The sequence below is a fragment of the Camponotus vicinus genome, unplaced genomic scaffold (assembly GCF_025532165.1).
Source record: "Camponotus vicinus isolate PSW18456_S1 unplaced genomic scaffold, iyCamVici1.0 SCAF_6, whole genome shotgun sequence".
Classification (NCBI taxonomy): Eukaryota; Metazoa; Arthropoda; class Insecta; order Hymenoptera; family Formicidae; genus Camponotus; species Camponotus vicinus.
Genome location: NW_028141978.1, coordinates 5,029,959 through 5,050,190, shown reverse-complemented (window position 1 = coordinate 5,050,190; position 20,232 = coordinate 5,029,959). Strand labels below are relative to the sequence as shown.

General features: G+C 37.3%; 1 protein-coding gene across 4 annotated transcripts in view; it reads left to right on the top strand.

Moving 5' to 3' along the window:
* Fas1 (fasciclin 1 Fas1 domain-containing) overlaps positions 1-20,232 on the top strand; it is a 279,676-nt gene that overhangs the window by 213,535 nt on the left and 45,909 nt on the right. For all 4 annotated transcript variants that reach the window (XM_083102769.1, XM_083102767.1, XM_083102768.1 and 1 more), the window contains 5 exons: positions 2,236-2,426; positions 11,401-11,531; positions 12,113-12,209; positions 17,371-17,536; positions 17,807-17,967. In XM_083102769.1, the coding sequence (XP_082958895.1) occupies positions 2,236-2,426; positions 11,401-11,531; positions 12,113-12,209; positions 17,371-17,536; positions 17,807-17,967 (746 nt within the window). The remainder of the gene's footprint in view (positions 1-2,235; positions 2,427-11,400; positions 11,532-12,112; positions 12,210-17,370; positions 17,537-17,806; positions 17,968-20,232) is intronic.

Sequence of the window (20,232 nt, the reverse complement as noted above, 5' to 3'; positions counted from 1 at the left end):
CCACAAAAAAAATTGACACATTCGAAATAATTATACAATTAATTCAGCTTGCATTCAAATTCATATGCACGATATTTCGTAATATATCGAAATTCTAATACATTTTATATATGCACTCTTCGTATATTCCGTCTTCTACCTAGCGGAAGAAAGATCACGCATGCAACCATTCTAGGGTGATTGACGACGCGTCACGGAAATATAAAAGCATGTAGTGTATGGCGTGGCTTGATGGGTTCTTCGAGCGCTGAGCTTCTCCAAGCTTGTACGTACACGATAAGCCAGAAGTCACTTTATGCCAAAAGAATAGCGTATCGAGAGAAATTTATCTTAATAAGTTGTAGCTCGAAAAAATTTTACGAATATATATGAATTTTTTTCATCGTAATCATTATATTAAACTTGACCTAAATAGTACGTACATTATTGAGCCATACTTTTTTAAAAACAATGATTAGTCTTCAACTGATCAACACATTTTATATATCGCATAATTGTTGTATATATCATATATAAGAATATTTGAGAGCGATGCATAAAAGACAACAGGTTTAAAGTTTTAAATTTCGAACTGCCATCATAAATGTTACTTTTCGTATTGCGAGAGAAATGTGCAACTTTTGCCAATATTATAATTATTTAAATATAATTGTACATATATATGTAGTGCGAACCATATAAATTTTCACGTCGGCGAATTGTCAAAGTTTGCGGATGAATCATCGCCGATATATTTATGCATGTTAAAGATAATTTTCTTATTTCCTCGTTTACATGCAAACATTATTTGTGCGAGCGTTAAAAATTTGAAAAAAAAAAAAAAATAAAATAAAATAGCCAAGCAGATTTTAAAGGAAATTTAAAGGAATTTAAAGGAATAAAGGAGCCGAAAATTTAATCGCAATGGCCTCTTTGATTCGACTGTTACGACAGATGGGAAAAATGTATAATTTAAAATATAATTTCTACGACCCGTGGATAAACGGGATATATATTCTGTCGTAATGCAATGCAATTTTGCGAAAAGCTCGCGAATGAGGAGAATTATTTCTCGCAAGGACGTCGCGCCCGAATCGTCGTCGCGCTGCCGAGAAAACGAAATTCTACGGCACCGACCGCTTCTTGTGTCCCGGAAACTTTTATGGGTAAACGACCGGTGGTTTACGAAACGCGGCTCAATCCCTAGCGTTCGTAATGAGCGTCATTGTTGTCGGTACTATGGACAGCCCGCTTTCTTCCTCACGGTGATTGGACTTTCCGAGCTTGCACGGTACTCGCAGTCACTTGTGTCGTGAGCAGGATTATTCTTAGAAACTACAATGCCGCGATATTCGATAGGAACGTACAAAAGTATTCTGATTCTTACGTTAAAACTACAGGGAAAATCAGAAATTAAATCGAGATTTTATTTTTGATTTGGTTTGGTTATTTCGAAGAAAATAAAAATTTAGAATTCTGATTTATTTAATTGGCATTTATATTAAAGTGCAAATAAAATTATTTAATTGTGGATGCATATTTAATTCTATCGATTTCTCAATCTCGAAGTCTATCTTTATAAAACATGATTCGTATATTCGGGAAATTACTTTTCAATACAACATTTAAAGAAAATTATATTTAGAATTGGGTAAAAAATGTATAGATTATGTTGCAAAAACATAAAGAAAGTTTAAGTATCCAAAAATTTAAGAATTAAATCTAAAAAAGTGTTTTGTTTTGCAAATTTTAATGAAACATTTAGCGTTCTATAAATATTTATCATAACTGCATCTTTCTCGTGGTATCAAATAATAATAGTAAGGACGTTGTTTCTGCTCTGCGCTTCTTACTATATGCTCGCATAAGAGGAAAAAACCTCAAGATTACGAGGACGTTTTCTCGGTAACGGGATAATAAAGCGACGAGCATTGTAGCTTCATTGTGGACTTTTTGAAGTTTGCTCTATCTCCAGTTTCTGTCCCATTCGCCATTTACGTTATTTTCAGCATTTTTCTTCGCGTGCTTTTTTTCTTTATTTTTCCCGCATTATTCTTTTTTACCAAGAAAAAATCTTGAAAACTTAAAAACTTTGCATTTGTCGAAGGAGTAAATCGCAATCTTTGCGGTTTTGTTTGGAGAGAACTAAAGCAACTCTATTCATGTGCGTATCGATGAGAAGGTTTTACCTTTTAACATCCGAAGTACATTTTATGGAGCAAAGTATTAACAAGATATTTTCTTTGTCGGTTACAGCGAACCGGCCTCTAACGATCGAAGAGCTGAGGGACTCGATATCCTCTGAACTGGAAGGCAACCCACCTCTATGGATCACTAGAACACCAGGAAAGTACGGCGTGGACGTGTACATTAATAACGCTAAGATTCTCTTGGAGCAGAGCAACTTTCAATCCAAATTAAAAGTCAACGGCGACACCATGATTCAGGTAAATGAAAAGTGACAGAAATTCATCATATTTTTATCTCAATATTTTACTTTATTTTGATATTATTCGTATTTATATTTGAGTATTTATAGAGAAATGTTTAATAATTATTCTTAAACACGCCAATCTATTATTTTTACATGAAGACAAATATTTAAAAAGGTTTGCCCAAAAAAATGTTTGCGGAAGCATTATATATGATGGAGTAAATTTCATAAAAAATTTGGCAGCGTAAAAACGTTTTTGTACATATAATTCAAACACATTTGTACACATAAAAATTAAGAAACAAAGTTTACTACTGTCGCGTAAAACATGCAAGCGTATGCTTGTTTGACGAGAGAAAGTCGAGAGATTTTTAGTGTCACGTAAATCGCGAGTTTATCTTTACGAGTAAAGCTTTCATTTCCCTCGCATTCAACTACCACTTTTCTGACCGATTTCCCGGTAACAACGTCCACGTTACCTCGACCGTCCCGATGTGCCGCTGGCGGCTTTCTAACGAGCTTTTAATGAGCTTTACACGCTCGCCTTGGCCGCGAGACCATTAGGTTGATGGATATCGCGGGCTTCGATAATGTCGAACGGCGCTTCCTGGCATTCGCATTCTCGCGAGAGTCATCAACTCGTCGGTTATCGATGGAGCTCTCACTGTTCCTTGCAAATTAATCCTGATGTTAACGCATGCGATTTATAATAATTTATAATAATCAACCGAATTGTAAGCTAGCCAAGAATTACCGTGTAGTTTGTACCTCCTCCCTTTCCCTGTCTTGCCAATTAAATGGAGACGATTATACATAAATATAATTTTTGAAAATATATAATTTCGTAGGAAACGCTAAATTTGTGCGCTGTAAAATTTACGGATTTTTACAGAATCTTGCGAAATAAATTCGTTCCTTGAAAAGATATTCGAGGCAATTCGTTGTAAGGTATAGCATTTTGCGCAAATACTGCCAAGTAGTTTCGTTCATGGGACCTCTATCAAGGTGGAATCTTTTGCAAATACCCGTAAATTCGTCGTCGATAGCGTATCTCCCTTTCAACGTATCCCCCCTTCTCAGCCGATTTGAGTTTTCGGTCGCGTAGGGAAGGTAGATCTCATTTCAGGTTGCCAGACGAATCCTTTAATCTATAGTTAAAGTACCATCACCTGATGAAAATCGCACGGGACTAGCCAGGGCTACGACTAATCCCTTCGACGAGCTCGCCTGCAGATCAATCTCTCTCTTGCTTCCCGGTAATATTAGGGAAACTTTTCTCATCCACTTAACCCGGAAGTTCCATTGCCTCAGCTACTTCCTGCTCGTTACCAGAGCATGAAAATATCGACTCATAAATCGCGTCTCGCGCTTCATTTTTTTAGTAAATATGAGTTTGAATTCAGACTTTTCTCCATTTTTGCAAAAATTGTTATATATACATTAAATTAAATAAAAAATTAAACTTGCAATTCATTATTTTGAGAAAATAAAAAATTAAATAATAATAAAAAAAAAATATACAACATACGTATGTTTTATTTTTCAAGAGGTAATTTTATAGCTTGTCAGATTTAATGCAGATTCGATACAATTAAAATTATTTTATATGTTAATGTATTTATTACACACAAATATCATTGTAAAAGGATAGTTGTGGAAAGCTGAAATATATTGTCTGAATTTGACGCAAAAACTAAAATTTGTACATGTTGTACATTATGTGAAAATTGGTGATAATGATTGATTGTAACATTATCATTAATAATCACGATTGCGCTAATTAGCCACTGAATGGGGGTCCGCGATCACCTAGAATAACTTACATTAATCACCCATAATTATTAATTGCACAATATTGATTCAATAATGCACGATTGATAGGAAGAGTTAGACGAAAGTGAAATATTGACAATCGATAATAGCAATGGTTAGAGTCGAAACTTGAAATAAATAACATTTATGTTAAAAAACTATAAAGAATATATACAATACAAATAAATCATATTCATTTACTCTTAATAAATAATTTTTCATACAGTTTTTTAATTGATTTCAAAGTGGTTTATTTTCAGAGTTATATTATTTTATCTTTATAAATATTATTGTATAACTATTATTTGTCTTCTCTGCAGCTGTCAGTTATGAGAGAATATTTAATTTTATAAAAGTTAAAAAGTGCAATATTCAATGAATATTACATGATTTAAAACTGTTATTCTCGTTATTATCATCAATTATTATTTTTTCCCAGTTGTTATACTTTTATCTTTAACTTTCAATTATTAATATCTGATTTTATAAAAGAATTGTGCGGTATTTTGATCTCGTAGATCGGATTCGCGAAATAAAAACGTTGCAAATATATTTTATCGCGAGTGTGACTATAATAGGAGCTGCTTCCCAACAATAGAACAGGTCAGCGATCCGTTTTCAGTCGGTGCCGCGTCTCGTGAGCACATTGCATATCTATCAACTTGAGAATGGATTTATGCGCATTGTCCCCTTACGTATATCCTATAGACATACGTATTCCATTATTCGCGGCGTCTCAAACGGAAGCAAAGGGTCTCGTGTATGATGGAGAAAGAGAGAAATATTCCGTCCCGATGGCGAAACTTTATCCTTTACATATCGCGATGCGCTCTTCGCTGGCGCGCGCGCGACGAGGAATCGCTCGATATCGGCATGATATGTGTCTATATGTATGTGTGTCGAGTGTCTTCCCAATTTGAGCTCGACAAACTCACGATGCACTCCCCTTCTGATACCGCGTATTCTCACGCAAACATTCCACCCGTCGATAGAAACCGATAGTTTGCCGATCGCGTTGCAATTCAGCGAATGGCGCTCTCGTAACTGTCCGTTCCGCCACTTTATGATTATGGACACATCGTATTTACGATACGCCGGATTAGAAATATAGCACGGGTCGATGCGCACATTTTAAGATCGGTCGTAAATAATTTATGGTTAATTTCGTTTCTTATGCATCGGGCTTAATGTTGCATCGCTGAAAACGTGGGCAACACTTTTTTTTAATCCGAATAATTATTCTCGAACGATTTATTTTTATTTTTAAAATGTTTTATTTCTATTCGGTTTATCTCCGATATTATAAGCATTTATAGCCTTTGAAAAAAGTCTAATTTTAATTCATAGCGATATTCATAGAAATTTGACTGACGCATTTTTTTCTCGCGTTGCTTTATCGCGCAGTTTTCCTAAGATATGAGTTTTATGACATCTTAGCTCTTTTTCCGAGTTTCGATTTCCTGGCAGATCGTGCGGGAAGTTGAAATAAAAGGGGAAAACGCGAGGAGGGGGAGGCTCCCCAGAGTTATAGTCGGTTTTATTACATCAGTCTACTCGTAAGTACGAGAGAAATTCGAGAGGTTTCAATCCAATTTGGGATTTTTTATACTCGCAGATTTGTTGTCGTCCCCCGCTTTTTCCCCGGAAGATGCAATATATATTATTTCCTGTCGATCGAATGATATTTTATTTGACTTGCGAGCAACAGAGAAGTCACCCCCGTCTCGGCATCAAATTTCGTTATCAAATCCTTTCCCCCTGAGATACAAAGACTATTTCATCCTACAACATCGTCTTATTTAATTCGTAAACTTGTTTGATAATTTGTCAGCAATCTGTGACAAAACAGAACACAGATTGCAACGAATTCAACTTGAATTTTAGCAAAGTTTGTCATCGCATACAGCAATAGGAAAGAGAAGCATCAAAGAGCGAGAAGGCAAAAGAGAGAGAAAGATGAAAAGAGATGATGTTTTTAATCTCAAAAGACGGTGGGGATTTTGATTTCATTATACGTTCCTGGAACGCAGCTACCCCCTCGAGCAAGTCCCTTGCGCTCCTGTTTTCCAACAATCTAAAGAAATTCCAGTCCGAATAACTACACCAACGCCGGCAGAATCGCCTAAAGAGTTACGGTTAATGGAGGGGAAAAATGCCGGGGTGGAATGACGGGAAGGGTTGCCGTGGGAAAAGGAGAGAAAGGGAGGGCGGGAACGCCGGGGATGCTTGAGTGCACCAGGAAGCCGGTGGTGCAAGCGGTTTGTCCGTGAAGAGGAGAATTGAAAATCAGCCACCGCGAGAGGCGCTCGGAATAGTTGCAAGAAAGGGATGAAGTTTTTCGCGGATGGCGGAATGGAGTAAAGCGCGAGAGGTGGGTCGAAGCCGCGTTTCGTATCGGACTTTACGTGAAATAAAGATGGTAGTCACTTGGCTGGAAAGTTCATGTTGCCGTCAAGGGAGAAAGAATTGTTCATAGAGTAGCAAAGACATAAAAATGTGTACTAAAATAACGGAGGTAATCTTGAATGTGATTAACCTTGAATATGTTTTAAGATTCGTTTGAAATAACGAACGAGAAATCATCAATTATTTAAACATTTACGATAAAACATGAATAAGTGCAAAATTTTTTTTTACGAGAAAATTAAAATTTCTCGCTTTTCTTTCTAATTTAATTTTTTTCTTAAATAATTGTATTAAAGTGAAACAAATCTGAGATCTCAATGTAATGCAATTATTTAAAATAATCCACGACCCGAATAAAAATAAGGATAAAAATAAGATTTGTACCTATTTATAATGTTAACATTTGTGTAGCGAATGCAATATTCATCTCTACCTAAAAAAAGAAGGCTACAATATTATAAAACCATAGAAAAAGAATGAAAGCAATCATCCATTACAAAAAAATAGAATGAAAAATTCATGGAAAAATAAAAAGTTGGATAAAAAGAAATGTAAGAAAAATCATACCATACGAGTGCTAATCATGTATCCTTCTTTCTCTCTTTCTGTTCGATTCAATGAATCTCAAGATTAAAAAAATAGTCTAATTTCCCGTTATTCCATCGTTCGATCATTGATTCGTCGTAGATTAATGAATCTCGATTAAAATAATCGGAGAATTTTGCGTTTTAAAAATTAACGATATTTCATTCCGCGATTCACGCTTGCTTCAATCTGTAAAAACATATCAGCCGTCTTAATTTCTAGTTTCCATTAAGAATAACATTTGCATGTCGGAAAATTGTCGCGATTCTCATCCCGTTCGCCTTTTTACATCTCTTTGTTATAAATCTCGATGATAATTGAATGTACAGAAGTACGGAACTTTATCTCTTTCTCAAGAAACCGGAAGCTAAGGATGAAAATTAGCGCGATTTCTATACCGGCGATGACTCGAATCGCGCGGAGCTAATTCGGATTTGGAATTCCCCACTTTGCATAGAATTACCTTCGCGCTCTCTCCTTGGCTTGAATATTCATGCGGAAAGAATGCATTTGATTACTTAATAGCCGCGACTTGCCGCGCGTATAAAATTATTAACGTACGTCAACTGCAAACTTAAATGCTCTGCTGTTCCTGCCGTTCTTCGTTTTCCTCTTGCACCTTTTCGAGCGCTAATTGAAGAGCACACAGAAACGTTTTAACTAGAGAAACGAGGAGTTCATTATTTTCTAAATTTATACGAAATGTAAGTATTTCATTAAAGGACTCTTGCCAGAATTTGTGACACAAGCAGCGGATGTTCAATTACACGAAAGAATTATCGAAAGAGCGTTTTTAAAGGGAGAGATAATCGTTCATGATAAAAAATTGAGGAAAAAAACAAACTTAAAATATTCCCCGAGGGGTAAACCGCTGATCAAAATTATGTACACTAATGCCTACTAATGCCCAATTCCTGGGCATTACTGCTAAATTTTTAAAATTTAATAATTTTAATTTTAATAAATTTAAAATTATTATTTGGAAGAAAAGACTTAATAATACTTTAATAACGCCCATAATACGCATTAATACTTCAATAAAACCTAATAATGCCCAAGTAATGTCCAAGCAATGCCTCAAATCTGTACACCGCAATGCCCTCAGCGGTTTATCCCTCGATATTCCCCGATGCCATATGTCATTTGGCGATATTTTTCTATTAGAATACCTGGAAATTCGCGTCAATTTTAATCTCTGGTTCGAAAGCCATATTCGCGCGGGTTTATCGTAAAGATAACGATACGTGAGATTCATCGTTAACCGCGCGCAAATCGTGATTATCTCGCGGCGGGGCGTTTGGGAGGAATAAACGCGAGCGCACGGGCCGCGCTGTGCATTGAGATGATAACTCATACCCCTGTGTACCATACACGATCGCGAATATTGGTAGCCAGGCTGATTAAGAAGGAACCCGCTCTCTCGGAGAGGTCGCGAATGGTCCGACCCAACTATCGGTAAAGTTTAATTAGCGTTAACTTTACGATACACCCGCGGTAAGCCAACCGCGTCGTCGCGGTCTCGCTGCTCGAGCGAAATTGAGAGGCAACAAAGAGAGAAGTTCGAGACGAGATTAACATGATCGAACGATAGTTCGCGGAGGTATCGGTGAGATATCGCGAGCCGCCAGATTTTTATTTTTAATCCTTATTTCTCAAGATTTTATTGCAATCTTAAAAATCTATCTTGGGGTCTTGAAATTTCCACGTCTTCCTTATACATATTTAGTTGTTACGCGGGAAATCAGACGTATAGGGTAATCGCGTGAAAAATTAAGGATTCGTCCTGCCGCGTTCGATCCCCTTTTCCGGATGACTCGCGACCGCGAGGAGCAAGATAAATGGCCGTCCTCGCTCGACTCGTCTTATCCCGTAAGGAACACAAACTTCGCTCTCCTCTCTCATTCTCCGTGAGTAAAACGATTCGTTTCTAGCCAACCACCACTATCACCACCTCCCCTCTCCCCGTCCCGCTGTCCTCGTCTGTCGTTGTCGTTTTGTCTTTTTCCGTTGGATAAATGGGACGCGTTCCTTCTCCGTCTCTCTTTTTCTCCTCTTATCATACAGTCTTCCACATTGTCCGCGCGCTCTCTCTTTCTCTTTCTCTTTCTCTCCCTATCCTCTCGGAGAGCTCATAGGCGCCAACTTTCCGTACGACCAGCTTTTTTTCTCCTCATCTTTACAGACACCGTGATGGATATTTCGTATTAAAACTGTCGGCGCGACCACGATGGATCGCGCGGATATTTAATTATACGCTCTACAAACGCTCGTCACATTAGAGCTGTAAGTTTTTTTTCTGGTTCTATGAAAATTTTAAATGTTTGTTTTAAAAGCACTTACGAGATTCTAAAATATATAGTTTATTTCCAACTCTTGTAATGCCGTATGTCAGGCAGGTATCTGTAACATTTTAATAATAATTTAAAAAAATGACGCTAGGGATGAAATTATTACGTTAATTCAATTATTATTAATGTCGTCTATCAACATAGTTTCTCGGTTTTTCAATAAGTTGCTTTGTTTTCCCGTCCTTATTCAAATTTAATCGTATTTATTAAAAATAGTAGAACATATATTGTAATATCAAAACGGTGAAGATTATGGATATGTTAATAATAAGTAGAATCATGTTAAATGTACGTGTTTTTATTAACACGAAGCGGCAAAAATATATTTCGAATGATATTCCGAGGGCGAAATCTCTCGGGAGGCTGCAACTTTGGCGCTTATGTTTCCCAACGCCCTTGTTCTGCCCTACATTTTCCTTTTCTTTCCCAGACGGAGGAAGGCAAACAGCTATAGAAACAGGATATCCCTCGCGAGATAAGAGAGTCAGGACGAGATCGCGGGAGAGAGCGAATAAATAGCGGCGGCAACGTTTTAGTCACGAACTTTTTCCCTTTCGGGACAGTAAACGATGGCGCTTCCCGTGTTCCCGACGGAGATGCACAAAGAGGGTAACAGTTTCTACATCTTCTCGCTTTCCCGCGACTCGACACCCGTGAAATAGCTTATACAAAGTGCGCGAAAAAGAACCGCATCTTTCGTCTTTTCGATCGTGAAATTTTATAAAAAAAGAATTATTTTCCGTATTTCTATTTCCTCCACAAAAATGTAATATAAAGATGTGCACGAGACATGTCAAACGCCTGCCGTTTTATACAAGTTTCTAATTAAACAATTGTTTTATTTATCGCGATAAATAAAGCCGAAGAAACTCTCCTGTTCGTGATTGCAACTAAAGAAAAACCTGTCTTGCGAAAGAGTATTTCATGGTGCGTTACCTTTCTAGACACACATACATACACACATGCGCACACGCAGACCCATATACACACAAATATAAATATGTTTTTCTCTCTTTCATGAGCTTTCTATTAAAGCGCGCGCGCGCGTCAGATGTTTCTGACAGACCCGATATAACTCGCGCTCGTCGCCGCAGGATAAATACTCGTTACGTGCACTCCTATTCTCTCTTTCTTTCTCTTTCTCTCTCTCCATCTCCGCATCCTCCGCACTTTGGAGGGTTTATCTTCGTGTCTCTCTTCGTGTCCTCATTTCCACAGAGTTCGCGTCACGAGCTTGACGTCGGTTTGTCTCACTTCGTCTTCTCCGCCGCGGCCGGATTTATGGATCCGTTCGACTTGGCGAGATTAACATAGTCCTTGCACGCAAGTTAGAGACTCTCAAAATTTAAACGAAACTAACTCTAAACCTTAATCTCGAAATTTCTAGAGTTCAATATTCCTACCTACATCCGCTAATTATGTTTTAGTCTTCGGAACAAAAGATCTTTATTAAATATCCCCATTTCTCAATTTTATCTTTAAAATCGTGCTTTAATATTCTTATATAGCTATGAGCTTTGAATTATCATTATTTAAAAATCATTCTGTCAATTTAATTTAAATAAACGTATTCTTTTTTATTCTCAAATTGATTTTATTCAAAAAATGTTTTTCCCATCTAAAATATAATAATTGAAAGAAGTCAAAAATAAAATAATCAAAAATTATATATATGTTATAATATTTAATATTAATTATATAAATAAATATAAAAGGAATTTTATAAAACTCTAACATGTATACTTTGTTTTCTAAAAGAGTTGTACATTTGAGAAATTATAATATTTCCGTTATCAATAAACTGCTAACGTTATCAATAAACTTTTTACATTTCAGGTGCTGCATATTATAAACGAAGTGCTGGAGCCAGTACGATCCAACTCGCCGGAGACGCCGATTTACAACCCGAACGCGTTTCAGTTCCTGAACCAGAGCGAAAATCTCAATTTGGGCGATCATCGCGTACGGTGAGTAAACTATATAAATCAGCGCTGAATTTGATCCTATTTATATAATGCGAACGAGAGATATTTAAGGGAGAGTAAGAATGTCTAATGATTATAAAAAGTAACGAAAATGTTTATTGCGCTTGAAAAAAGAGCGCTTTGAATCTCAGATCGTTACTTCAGTTTTAAATATACATCGCGTTTCAAAAGCGAAAATATCTTTTATCGCATAGGTTCTTTAACTATTATTAAATTCTTCAGTTTGAAACGTTTTAAGTTACTTATCGTGATACTAAGAAAAACTAAATATCGTGAATATTTGACTCTGCATTCAATAATAATGTGTCATAAAAAATCCATTGTTTTTAAACTTAAATATGTAATTTAAATATCTTAATGTTATCCTCTCGAACAGTTCTACGTCTAAAGATATTATTACACCGGTTCATCAATTAATGCAGTTCCTCTGATTTGAATATAAATACAAAAACTTGGCGCGGGGAATCATTTAAATAACATAAATACGCGAACTTTTCTCATTTGCCTTATTATATCGTGTCTCGTGCACTACGTCGTCGTAATTAACCTTTTTTTTTTTCTAGTACGTTCCGACAGCGGATCGTCATCGAAAAGAAGGAGTCTATCTTCAAAGCCGAGGGTCGTTTTACCTTCTTCATCCCCGTTGATGAGGGTTTCAAGGTAAGCGGCTTAGCGACCTTCGTAAATTGATCATCCGGGGGATGATTTTAATATCTTTCCCTGCGACCGACTTTGAAAGATTCGAGGACAATAGCAGTTGTTGCGCCTCGTTCAAAGCGGAAAAAGCGCGTATTTAAAGTTCATATCGCGTGTTTAAGTTATAATATTGTGAAAAAAATATCCGCAAAATATATTGACATTGAATAATTCACGACTTACTTAAAGACTGGCGTAAAAAGCAGGAAGAGAGAGAATTTTAATTTAAAATTTGATCACGGAAATGTGTTTAAAATTGAAAAACTTGCGTGAGATATATCGATATATCTCTTTATCCTAGACATTATGGGATTTATGCGCACATTCAGACCGTCCTACACGGGGAACACCGTGTTACAGTAGCATTACGCGATGTGACATTTTACCAGCGGGTGTAAATTATTCCGTGCAGATACGTGCATGTGGCACTTAGACGTTTCAAATGTCGCGTCACAAGTACGACATTCTGACGTCACGCGTAAATTTATCTTAACGTTGACGAAGTGCGCGATATCTCGAGCACGCGATATCTTTTACACCCTTGTTACGTTAGAGATTCAGAAAATTACTATGTAATCGCAATTATGCCAACGTACAAATTTTACGAATAATATATCAGTGTATGTATTTTTTTTGTATAAAAAATGATCTTAAAAATTGCCCTTATATGTGTAACGTTTGTTTATTTAATGAAAAAAGTTTTAATCGTATCTTACTGTTTTTTGCATCGGATAATTTCTAAGATGAAAAAAGTGAAAAATTGATAGGAAAATATAAATTTTCACTTACCGAATATTGCGAAGAAATGGCTATTAATCCATTACGTAATCCATTAATCCGTTAAAACAATCCCTCGATGTTTATCGATGCTTCTCAATCCACTCGCAACGCGTTCGCACTTTTCAAACTCAATCCACTCGCGATAACACGCGTATTCGTAAACAAAATTTTTCCGATAGACGCGGATTCGATGAAACGTGATTGATATCGATAAAGGGATTGAATCAAAACGGTAAAACGATCGTCCTTGGATTCACTCGATCACACTCGCGGAAAGACAATACGTATTCCCGAATAATCTCTTTAATGGAACACGATTGACATCGTTTCTGAACTTTAAGAAATGCGTTTGATCGCTTTCGAGAGCGTCTCGCGATCGATTAATTGATGCATTTAAAACGGAACGCCCGTAGATATTTTCGATACTCACGCTCGCGAAAGGTACATATTTATTCGCGACTTTTAAAAAAAAATCGGGACACGATTTTGTCTTTATTTCACATTTCACGAGTTTTTTTTCATACGTTCGATCGATTAAACTGTCGCCTGTTACAGGCAAATTCGGTCACTCCCGCACTATACCACACTATTAAAGATTATTATGTATTATGTGCATATAATAAAGATTACTATATATAAAGTATCTAAATGTAACGACATGATATATAAATTGATGAAATAATAATACATGTTCTGCTAAAAAATGATAATATATAATGATTAAATTTTAATTATTTAAAATGATCGTTATTTTTTTTAAGTAACTTTATGTGTAGCAATCTTTAGTACACACTTTAGTTTGTTATTAAATACTTTGGTGTTTTCGAGACGCACGATAACGCATGCTCGGTCGATGTGAATTCCGGGAAGCGTCATCGATTCCCCGGCTATTACAGTTGAAATGAAATTATAAGAATATCGTAATCTCAAAACGTAATCATCTCGATATTAATTCAAAACGATATTTTCTGAATAGACTACTCGACAAAAAAAAAGACGCGGAATCGAAATATCGTTTGTTAATGCTTGGACATTTTCGACTTGCTTCGATCGACATGAATTTCGAGAAGCGCGAAATATCAACAATCATGGCGGACGTGAATATCGGTTACTAAAATTACAACGGAATTATGCGTATATCGTAGCGCGAAAGAGAGAGATCATCTGTCAGTTACGGCAATTTTTCCGAGTTTCTCGCGATACTCCTCAATGTCTCGAATATGGGACACTTGCGACGTTTGGAGGAGTAAATATTCCGAGAACGTTTGAAAAAATGGACTCTTCCGACGAATATCGGCGAAGCGAGAGACCGCAGTCGATCGGGCCAATTAACGCACCGAAATGATCGCTCGCCGTTGGATTTTGGCGCTCGTTCGTACGCGAAATCTGCCCGGAATGGAATTCGACGCGGAATCGAACTATCGCTCGTTAGATTCTTCGATATTTGCAGCGCTCGACCGATGCGAATTCCGAGAAGACGCGAGCGTCGCAATCATGGCGGACGCGAGTGCCGGCAACTAGAGTTAGAATTATACGCGTATCGTAGCTAAAAAAGCGAGATCGTTTGTCCACGATTGTCTGAATCGACACGATTTCTCCGAGTTTCCCGATATTTCGAATATATGATATTCGGACGAGCGAATAAACCGAGATGCGAACAGATAAGTATTCTCCGAGGTGCAAACGTACAAAAAATGGACCGTTCCGGCGAAACAGAAAGCAAGGATTATAATATCTCGGTTACTAATATCGAGAAACAACCAAGAATCGCACTTGATCAAATAACACATTGAAATGATCGCCCATCGTTGGACTTGGCACTCCCGACATTCGCTTGGACTTCCGGACGGATGCAAATACGCGAAATCACGAAACAATCGCGACCCGACTACGCGCCGATGACGCTCGGCGCGAACTGACCGATCGCGGAAATGCAGTCACGTGATCGCGCGAGTGAACTCGCGCGTACTTAGAGAGCGCGCTTCAATCTTGATTGCAAGTCTTCGCGACGTTTGATCGACCAATCAGGACAAAGAGATTTTTATTCGCGATTGGTCAATCGCGAGCGTCGCGAACGTAGAGTCGAATGATTTTCTTGTCGATTATTTTCTTGATGGTGATCGACTTTCTATCTATATAAATTTATCTATGCATATGTAAGTCTCTATAGCGTATTTTCTTCAAGCGAACGAGTTTCTTTTAAGCATCTGCGTCAGATACCGTTATCCAATTTACATATCAGGTATATTTGAAAGTATTTAAAATCGTATTTAACATAATTAACCTTCACTGTCAAGCGAAAAGAAACTTTCCGTGCCAAAAGTGTGTTGAAGAGAAAAGTTTTAAAAATTGCATGAATACGTCAGTATAAATATTATTGAGGTCGCCGAATCCGAATTTGAAGCCAGAATTACAAAATTCAAAATGGTGAATCCAATATGGCGGATCAAAATTTAAAATAATTTTGGATTTCAATAAAAATGTGTATCATTTTTAGGGTTGCAAAATCCAAACCTAATATCAGATTTTCCAAATTAAAAATGACAAATCCAATATAGCGGATTAGAGTTCGAACAAATGGTTGACATACATAAAGGTTGTATATTTCTCTCTTCAATTATTTTTAAATCCCGCTCTCTACCGAACCCAGAATCACGAATCGAGAACGTGGCGGTTATTGAGACTCCCTTTTTTTATTTTTTTTATTTCTTGAAAACTGGTATACGTTTCCACTTCTGTGTAAACAGCTTGATTTGATAATTCGTGACTCTGGATTCGGCAGATAGCGGGATTTATAAGTAATTGAAGAAAAACTGTACATCTTTTATGTATGGCAACTATTTGTTCTGGTCCGCCATATTAAATTTGCAATTTTTAATTTGGAAAATCTAATATTAGATTCGAATTCGGCGACCCCAAAAACGATAAGAAACCCATTTTTATTCAAACCCAAAATTATTTTGAATTTTGATCCGTCATTTTGAAGTTCGAAATTCTGATTTCAGATTCGAATTCAGCGACCTCAGAAACCTTAAAATACCCAAGGACAACCAAATCGTAATAGTAATAACATGTTTTTTTCAAGATGCCCCTATAGAGGTCACAGCAAAAGTGGCACGAATTTTTTTGGCCCCTATAGGGATCACTGACAGTGAAGGGGTTAATATTATCATAATATTGTTTTAGAAAATTTTTCATCCATTTTATATATATAGACATAATTTATACGAAAAACCTATAACGAAAATTCTAGACATACTATTTTTTAATTATTCTTATTTTACATTTCTTTAATATTCAATACCGATTGAAACAATTACTTAGTCATATTATCATCACAAATGCCATAAAATTTGTTTTTTTCAACAATGTTTTTCCAATTGCAGTATATTACAAATTTTGCAACGCGTTAGAATTTTTAATTCCTTTTTTTTAATATAGTTTCAAGGAACGTCCATTAATCCCCGGCGGAAATAAAAAATAATTAAAAATTATGAATTTCGTTGTGTATGAATCCGCGCGCATTCCACCATCTCTCTTCCCTCCCTCGGATTTTATTATACTCGCATCGCTACATTTTGGCGCGGAATTCCGCTTTTTTTCCAATTTTCAACATCCAGCTCGCACGTACAATGAACATTCGCGCGTGTAATCCAAGTTGGAGCGTAAAAACGAGGCAGAGTTAAACGAGCCATTTCGTCAGAAATTACCGAAAGTTTCGCGCCTGTACATATGGACTCGGGTCGAAAAAAGGAAAACAAGGGGAAGGCGAGGAAAATAGAGACCCGGAAGAGTCGAAAGGGATGCGGAGGGTTGTGTAACGACTCAATCTTGAAAAGTTCCTCTCTCAACGGGATGGTCGCTTTCCGTCGAGAATTCCGCGGCCGATATCGAGACCCGGGCACCTTCCGTGTCTTCGTCACCTTTCGTCCGACGACTTTTCCTCCGAAGTCGATCCTTTCGCGCAAGGATAGCATTTAAAGTTGGTGGTCCGCGCAGAAATCGAGTTGCCATGACAACGCGGTCTCCATCCTTTTGTGCCCGGTTGAAGTGTCGGATGAAAGGATGCCGTGTATCTAGTAACAAGGAAGTGTGTGCGAAAGGATTTTCAAAATTGAAAGAGAAAGAGAAAATGATGTAGATAATTTTTTCATAAAAAATTTACCGTCTCATATATATATTAAATTATATTATCTTCTCTATACATAACAAAAAGTGTAAATAAAATCTCGAAAAGTGGCACAATCAGTCATAGAAATGATAATTTATACCACTTGAATCTTTTTTTTCTTTAATTTCATATCGATTCTTTTCAGAGATAATCCCTGCATTCTTTCTGTTACAGCCAGAACCGAGGCCACAGAAGATTGATAAGCAGGTGATCGATGGGCACGTTCTACCCAACGAAGTCCTATTTACTTCACCGACGCCTGACAACGTCGAGTACAAAACTCTTGTATTTTCCGACAATCTCAAAGTCACCGTCAGCTTCCTGAAGGCGCATAATAAAGGTAATAATGGCCGCTCGAACACTTGAAATAATATTGATTCAATTCAGGGGATAATTTACTTATTTGTTTATTTATTTATTTAATTTATTTAAACAATGATGTGATTCAATTGAGTGGACGGTATTCTATTACCTGCTAAAACAGATCCATTCTCGCCGCGAGATGATTTCACGTGTAATAAAACAGTCAACTAAAGGGATATGTCTACGCTTTAACAACTTTAACGGGTTTGCACGTACCTCGATGTCTAATTGATAGTCCGATTTTCAGTCTATGTCCAATCGAACACGTTAGTGGGCGATTCGAATCACCCATCCGGAGTGGTACTGGCAGAGATAGTGAAGGGAAACATCCCGGTGCGCAACGGTGTCGTTCACCTGATACAACGACCGCTTATGGTGGTCGACACCACCGTGAAGGATTTTCTCGAGGTCAGTGCCTGATCATCCGTCATTAATCGGATCTACGAACGTTGTTCGAAAACCGCATCGGTTCCGCCGATACAGTTTTCCGTAACATCGATTCATTCGACTTTTACAAAAAATTCGAGACTTGCGTTCTTGCAAAAAATATCGCATAATCCTGTCGATTTGTTTTTGCGGAATCGTTTCGCGATAAGATAAATTTTGCGGTAACAGCACACGATAAACGATAATATTATTCCAAACTCAATCATCGCATGTTGAGAATAATGAAAATAATCAGTTGGTTAGTTTAATAAAGAGCAAATATAATGATTTATAATGTGTACGATGCGTCATGATGTCGCATCGCTTTAGACCGGCGCGGCCTCGTCATCGACGTCATTTTGTCCGCATTCATTAAAATGATTACGTTGAAATACGGCTGCATTTCGTTAGGGAAAATTGTTAAATATTACGAGGAGCTATAATTTAATTTAAATTTTCATATATATATACATAATTTAAAAGAATCATAAGGTAGTGCATTATTGCATTCTCCCTCTTTCTCTCCCTTTCTCTAATGTTTAAAATTAAAATGATCGTGAAATAATACATCCTACGTACGTGTTAATGCTATCTAAATTAATTGCTATCTAAAATTAATAATTTCACCGTATACATCAAATATAAATGCGCTCCCATTTTCAAACATGATCTCAACGTGTAAAACGTGTAGAAATATTATTTTAGCGTTTTGCGATGCAGATGTAAACAGATTTGCATTTAGAAAAATGCAATGCTATCTTCATATTTCGCGATGCACACGTACATTTGCATTTCGAACAGCAGCATATTTATTTTTTAAAAATGCGTAAGCGCATTATTTGACCGAAATTTTTATGCGGTATTATCTTCATATTTCTCGTATTCTCATAAAAAATGAACATTCACAGTTTGCTACAAATCCTAGAAATTCAAATAAACGGATATATATGGTATAATTGAAAAAATAAAGAAATTATTTGGAGGAAATTATTTACGGATGTATCGAGAGAGAGAGAAAAGGAAAGAGATAGGGAGAGAGATCCCTAAAGAGGAATATTATTGAATTGAATGAAATTGAAAAACGCTGTAATACGTTAAACCTGTAAAATCCTCTTGCTAAAATTCATTGAGCTTTTCACGGGTCTTCAATCATTCCGTATAACCTCGGCTAATGCAAACGACACGTACGTGCGGTGAAAAAGCGACGGCAATCGACCTGGAAAGTCGTCTGCTCGTAAAAGCATTGTGACCGGTCCGGTTTATACGAGCCGAACGCGCAAGAAAAAGTCGAAATTTATAACTTCGTTTAAACCTCCTTACCGGGGCTCTCTGCGAAATTGAATGCGGACCTTTGTTTCCACCCGTTCCTCTCGGAACTTCATTCACCGCCGACTATAAAGGCGCGACGACAGCTCGCCATTCGTCGGATTTCGTTTTTCCGTGAGCCTCGAGTTTGATATCTATGTACGAGGGCTCTTTCACAGTCGGCGAGTCGAGCGAGCTTCCTCTCTCTTCACGTTGCTCGCCTTGCTTAACTCCTTTGAGCAACTCGCGATGTATCAGCGCGCAGAGAAAGCATCGCGATAATAATGAGAGGAACGAAGTATAATGGAACACGTGAAATTCTCCAAACGCGAATATTATGACGGAGAATTGTTATTTCAGAAATTTATCCAACCCGAAACTTTGACTGTCAGATTGTATGACGTTTAAACTCCAACAGAGTGAGAAAACATAGCGTACGATTGAATATTGATAGAAGGAAAATTTATTCAATTTTCGATACACGCAAAGGATATCGTTCGAATCGCTGTGCGATCTAAGACAAACGAAAAAAAAAGAACAATTGCTTTCATCGCGTATTTTCAGAGATCGCTTATAGATACTTTGCGGGTGAGACGGAATCGAAATAACAATTCGCGCGCATATCTCTTTCCTTCTCTCTCTCGTTCCATCTCTTAAAAACAAAGAGCTCGATTTATTTTCACCGTTTACACACACGTTTGCGATAAATCGCGGAAACTTCACGCGCGCGGGTGCTTCATCTCGCCGACGCGACGCTTGGCATCTATTATGAATTCAGGCCGCGCGATGCATTAGAGGGGCATTAGTATTCGCAGTGTCCCGATACGTATATCTCGACGTGACGTGTTTCGCGGAACCCCCGTAACGTCGACCTCAAAGGATCCCGGCATTGTGTACGAATTGAGGAGGGGTGCAACACCGTCGCCGTCACCGTCGTCATCG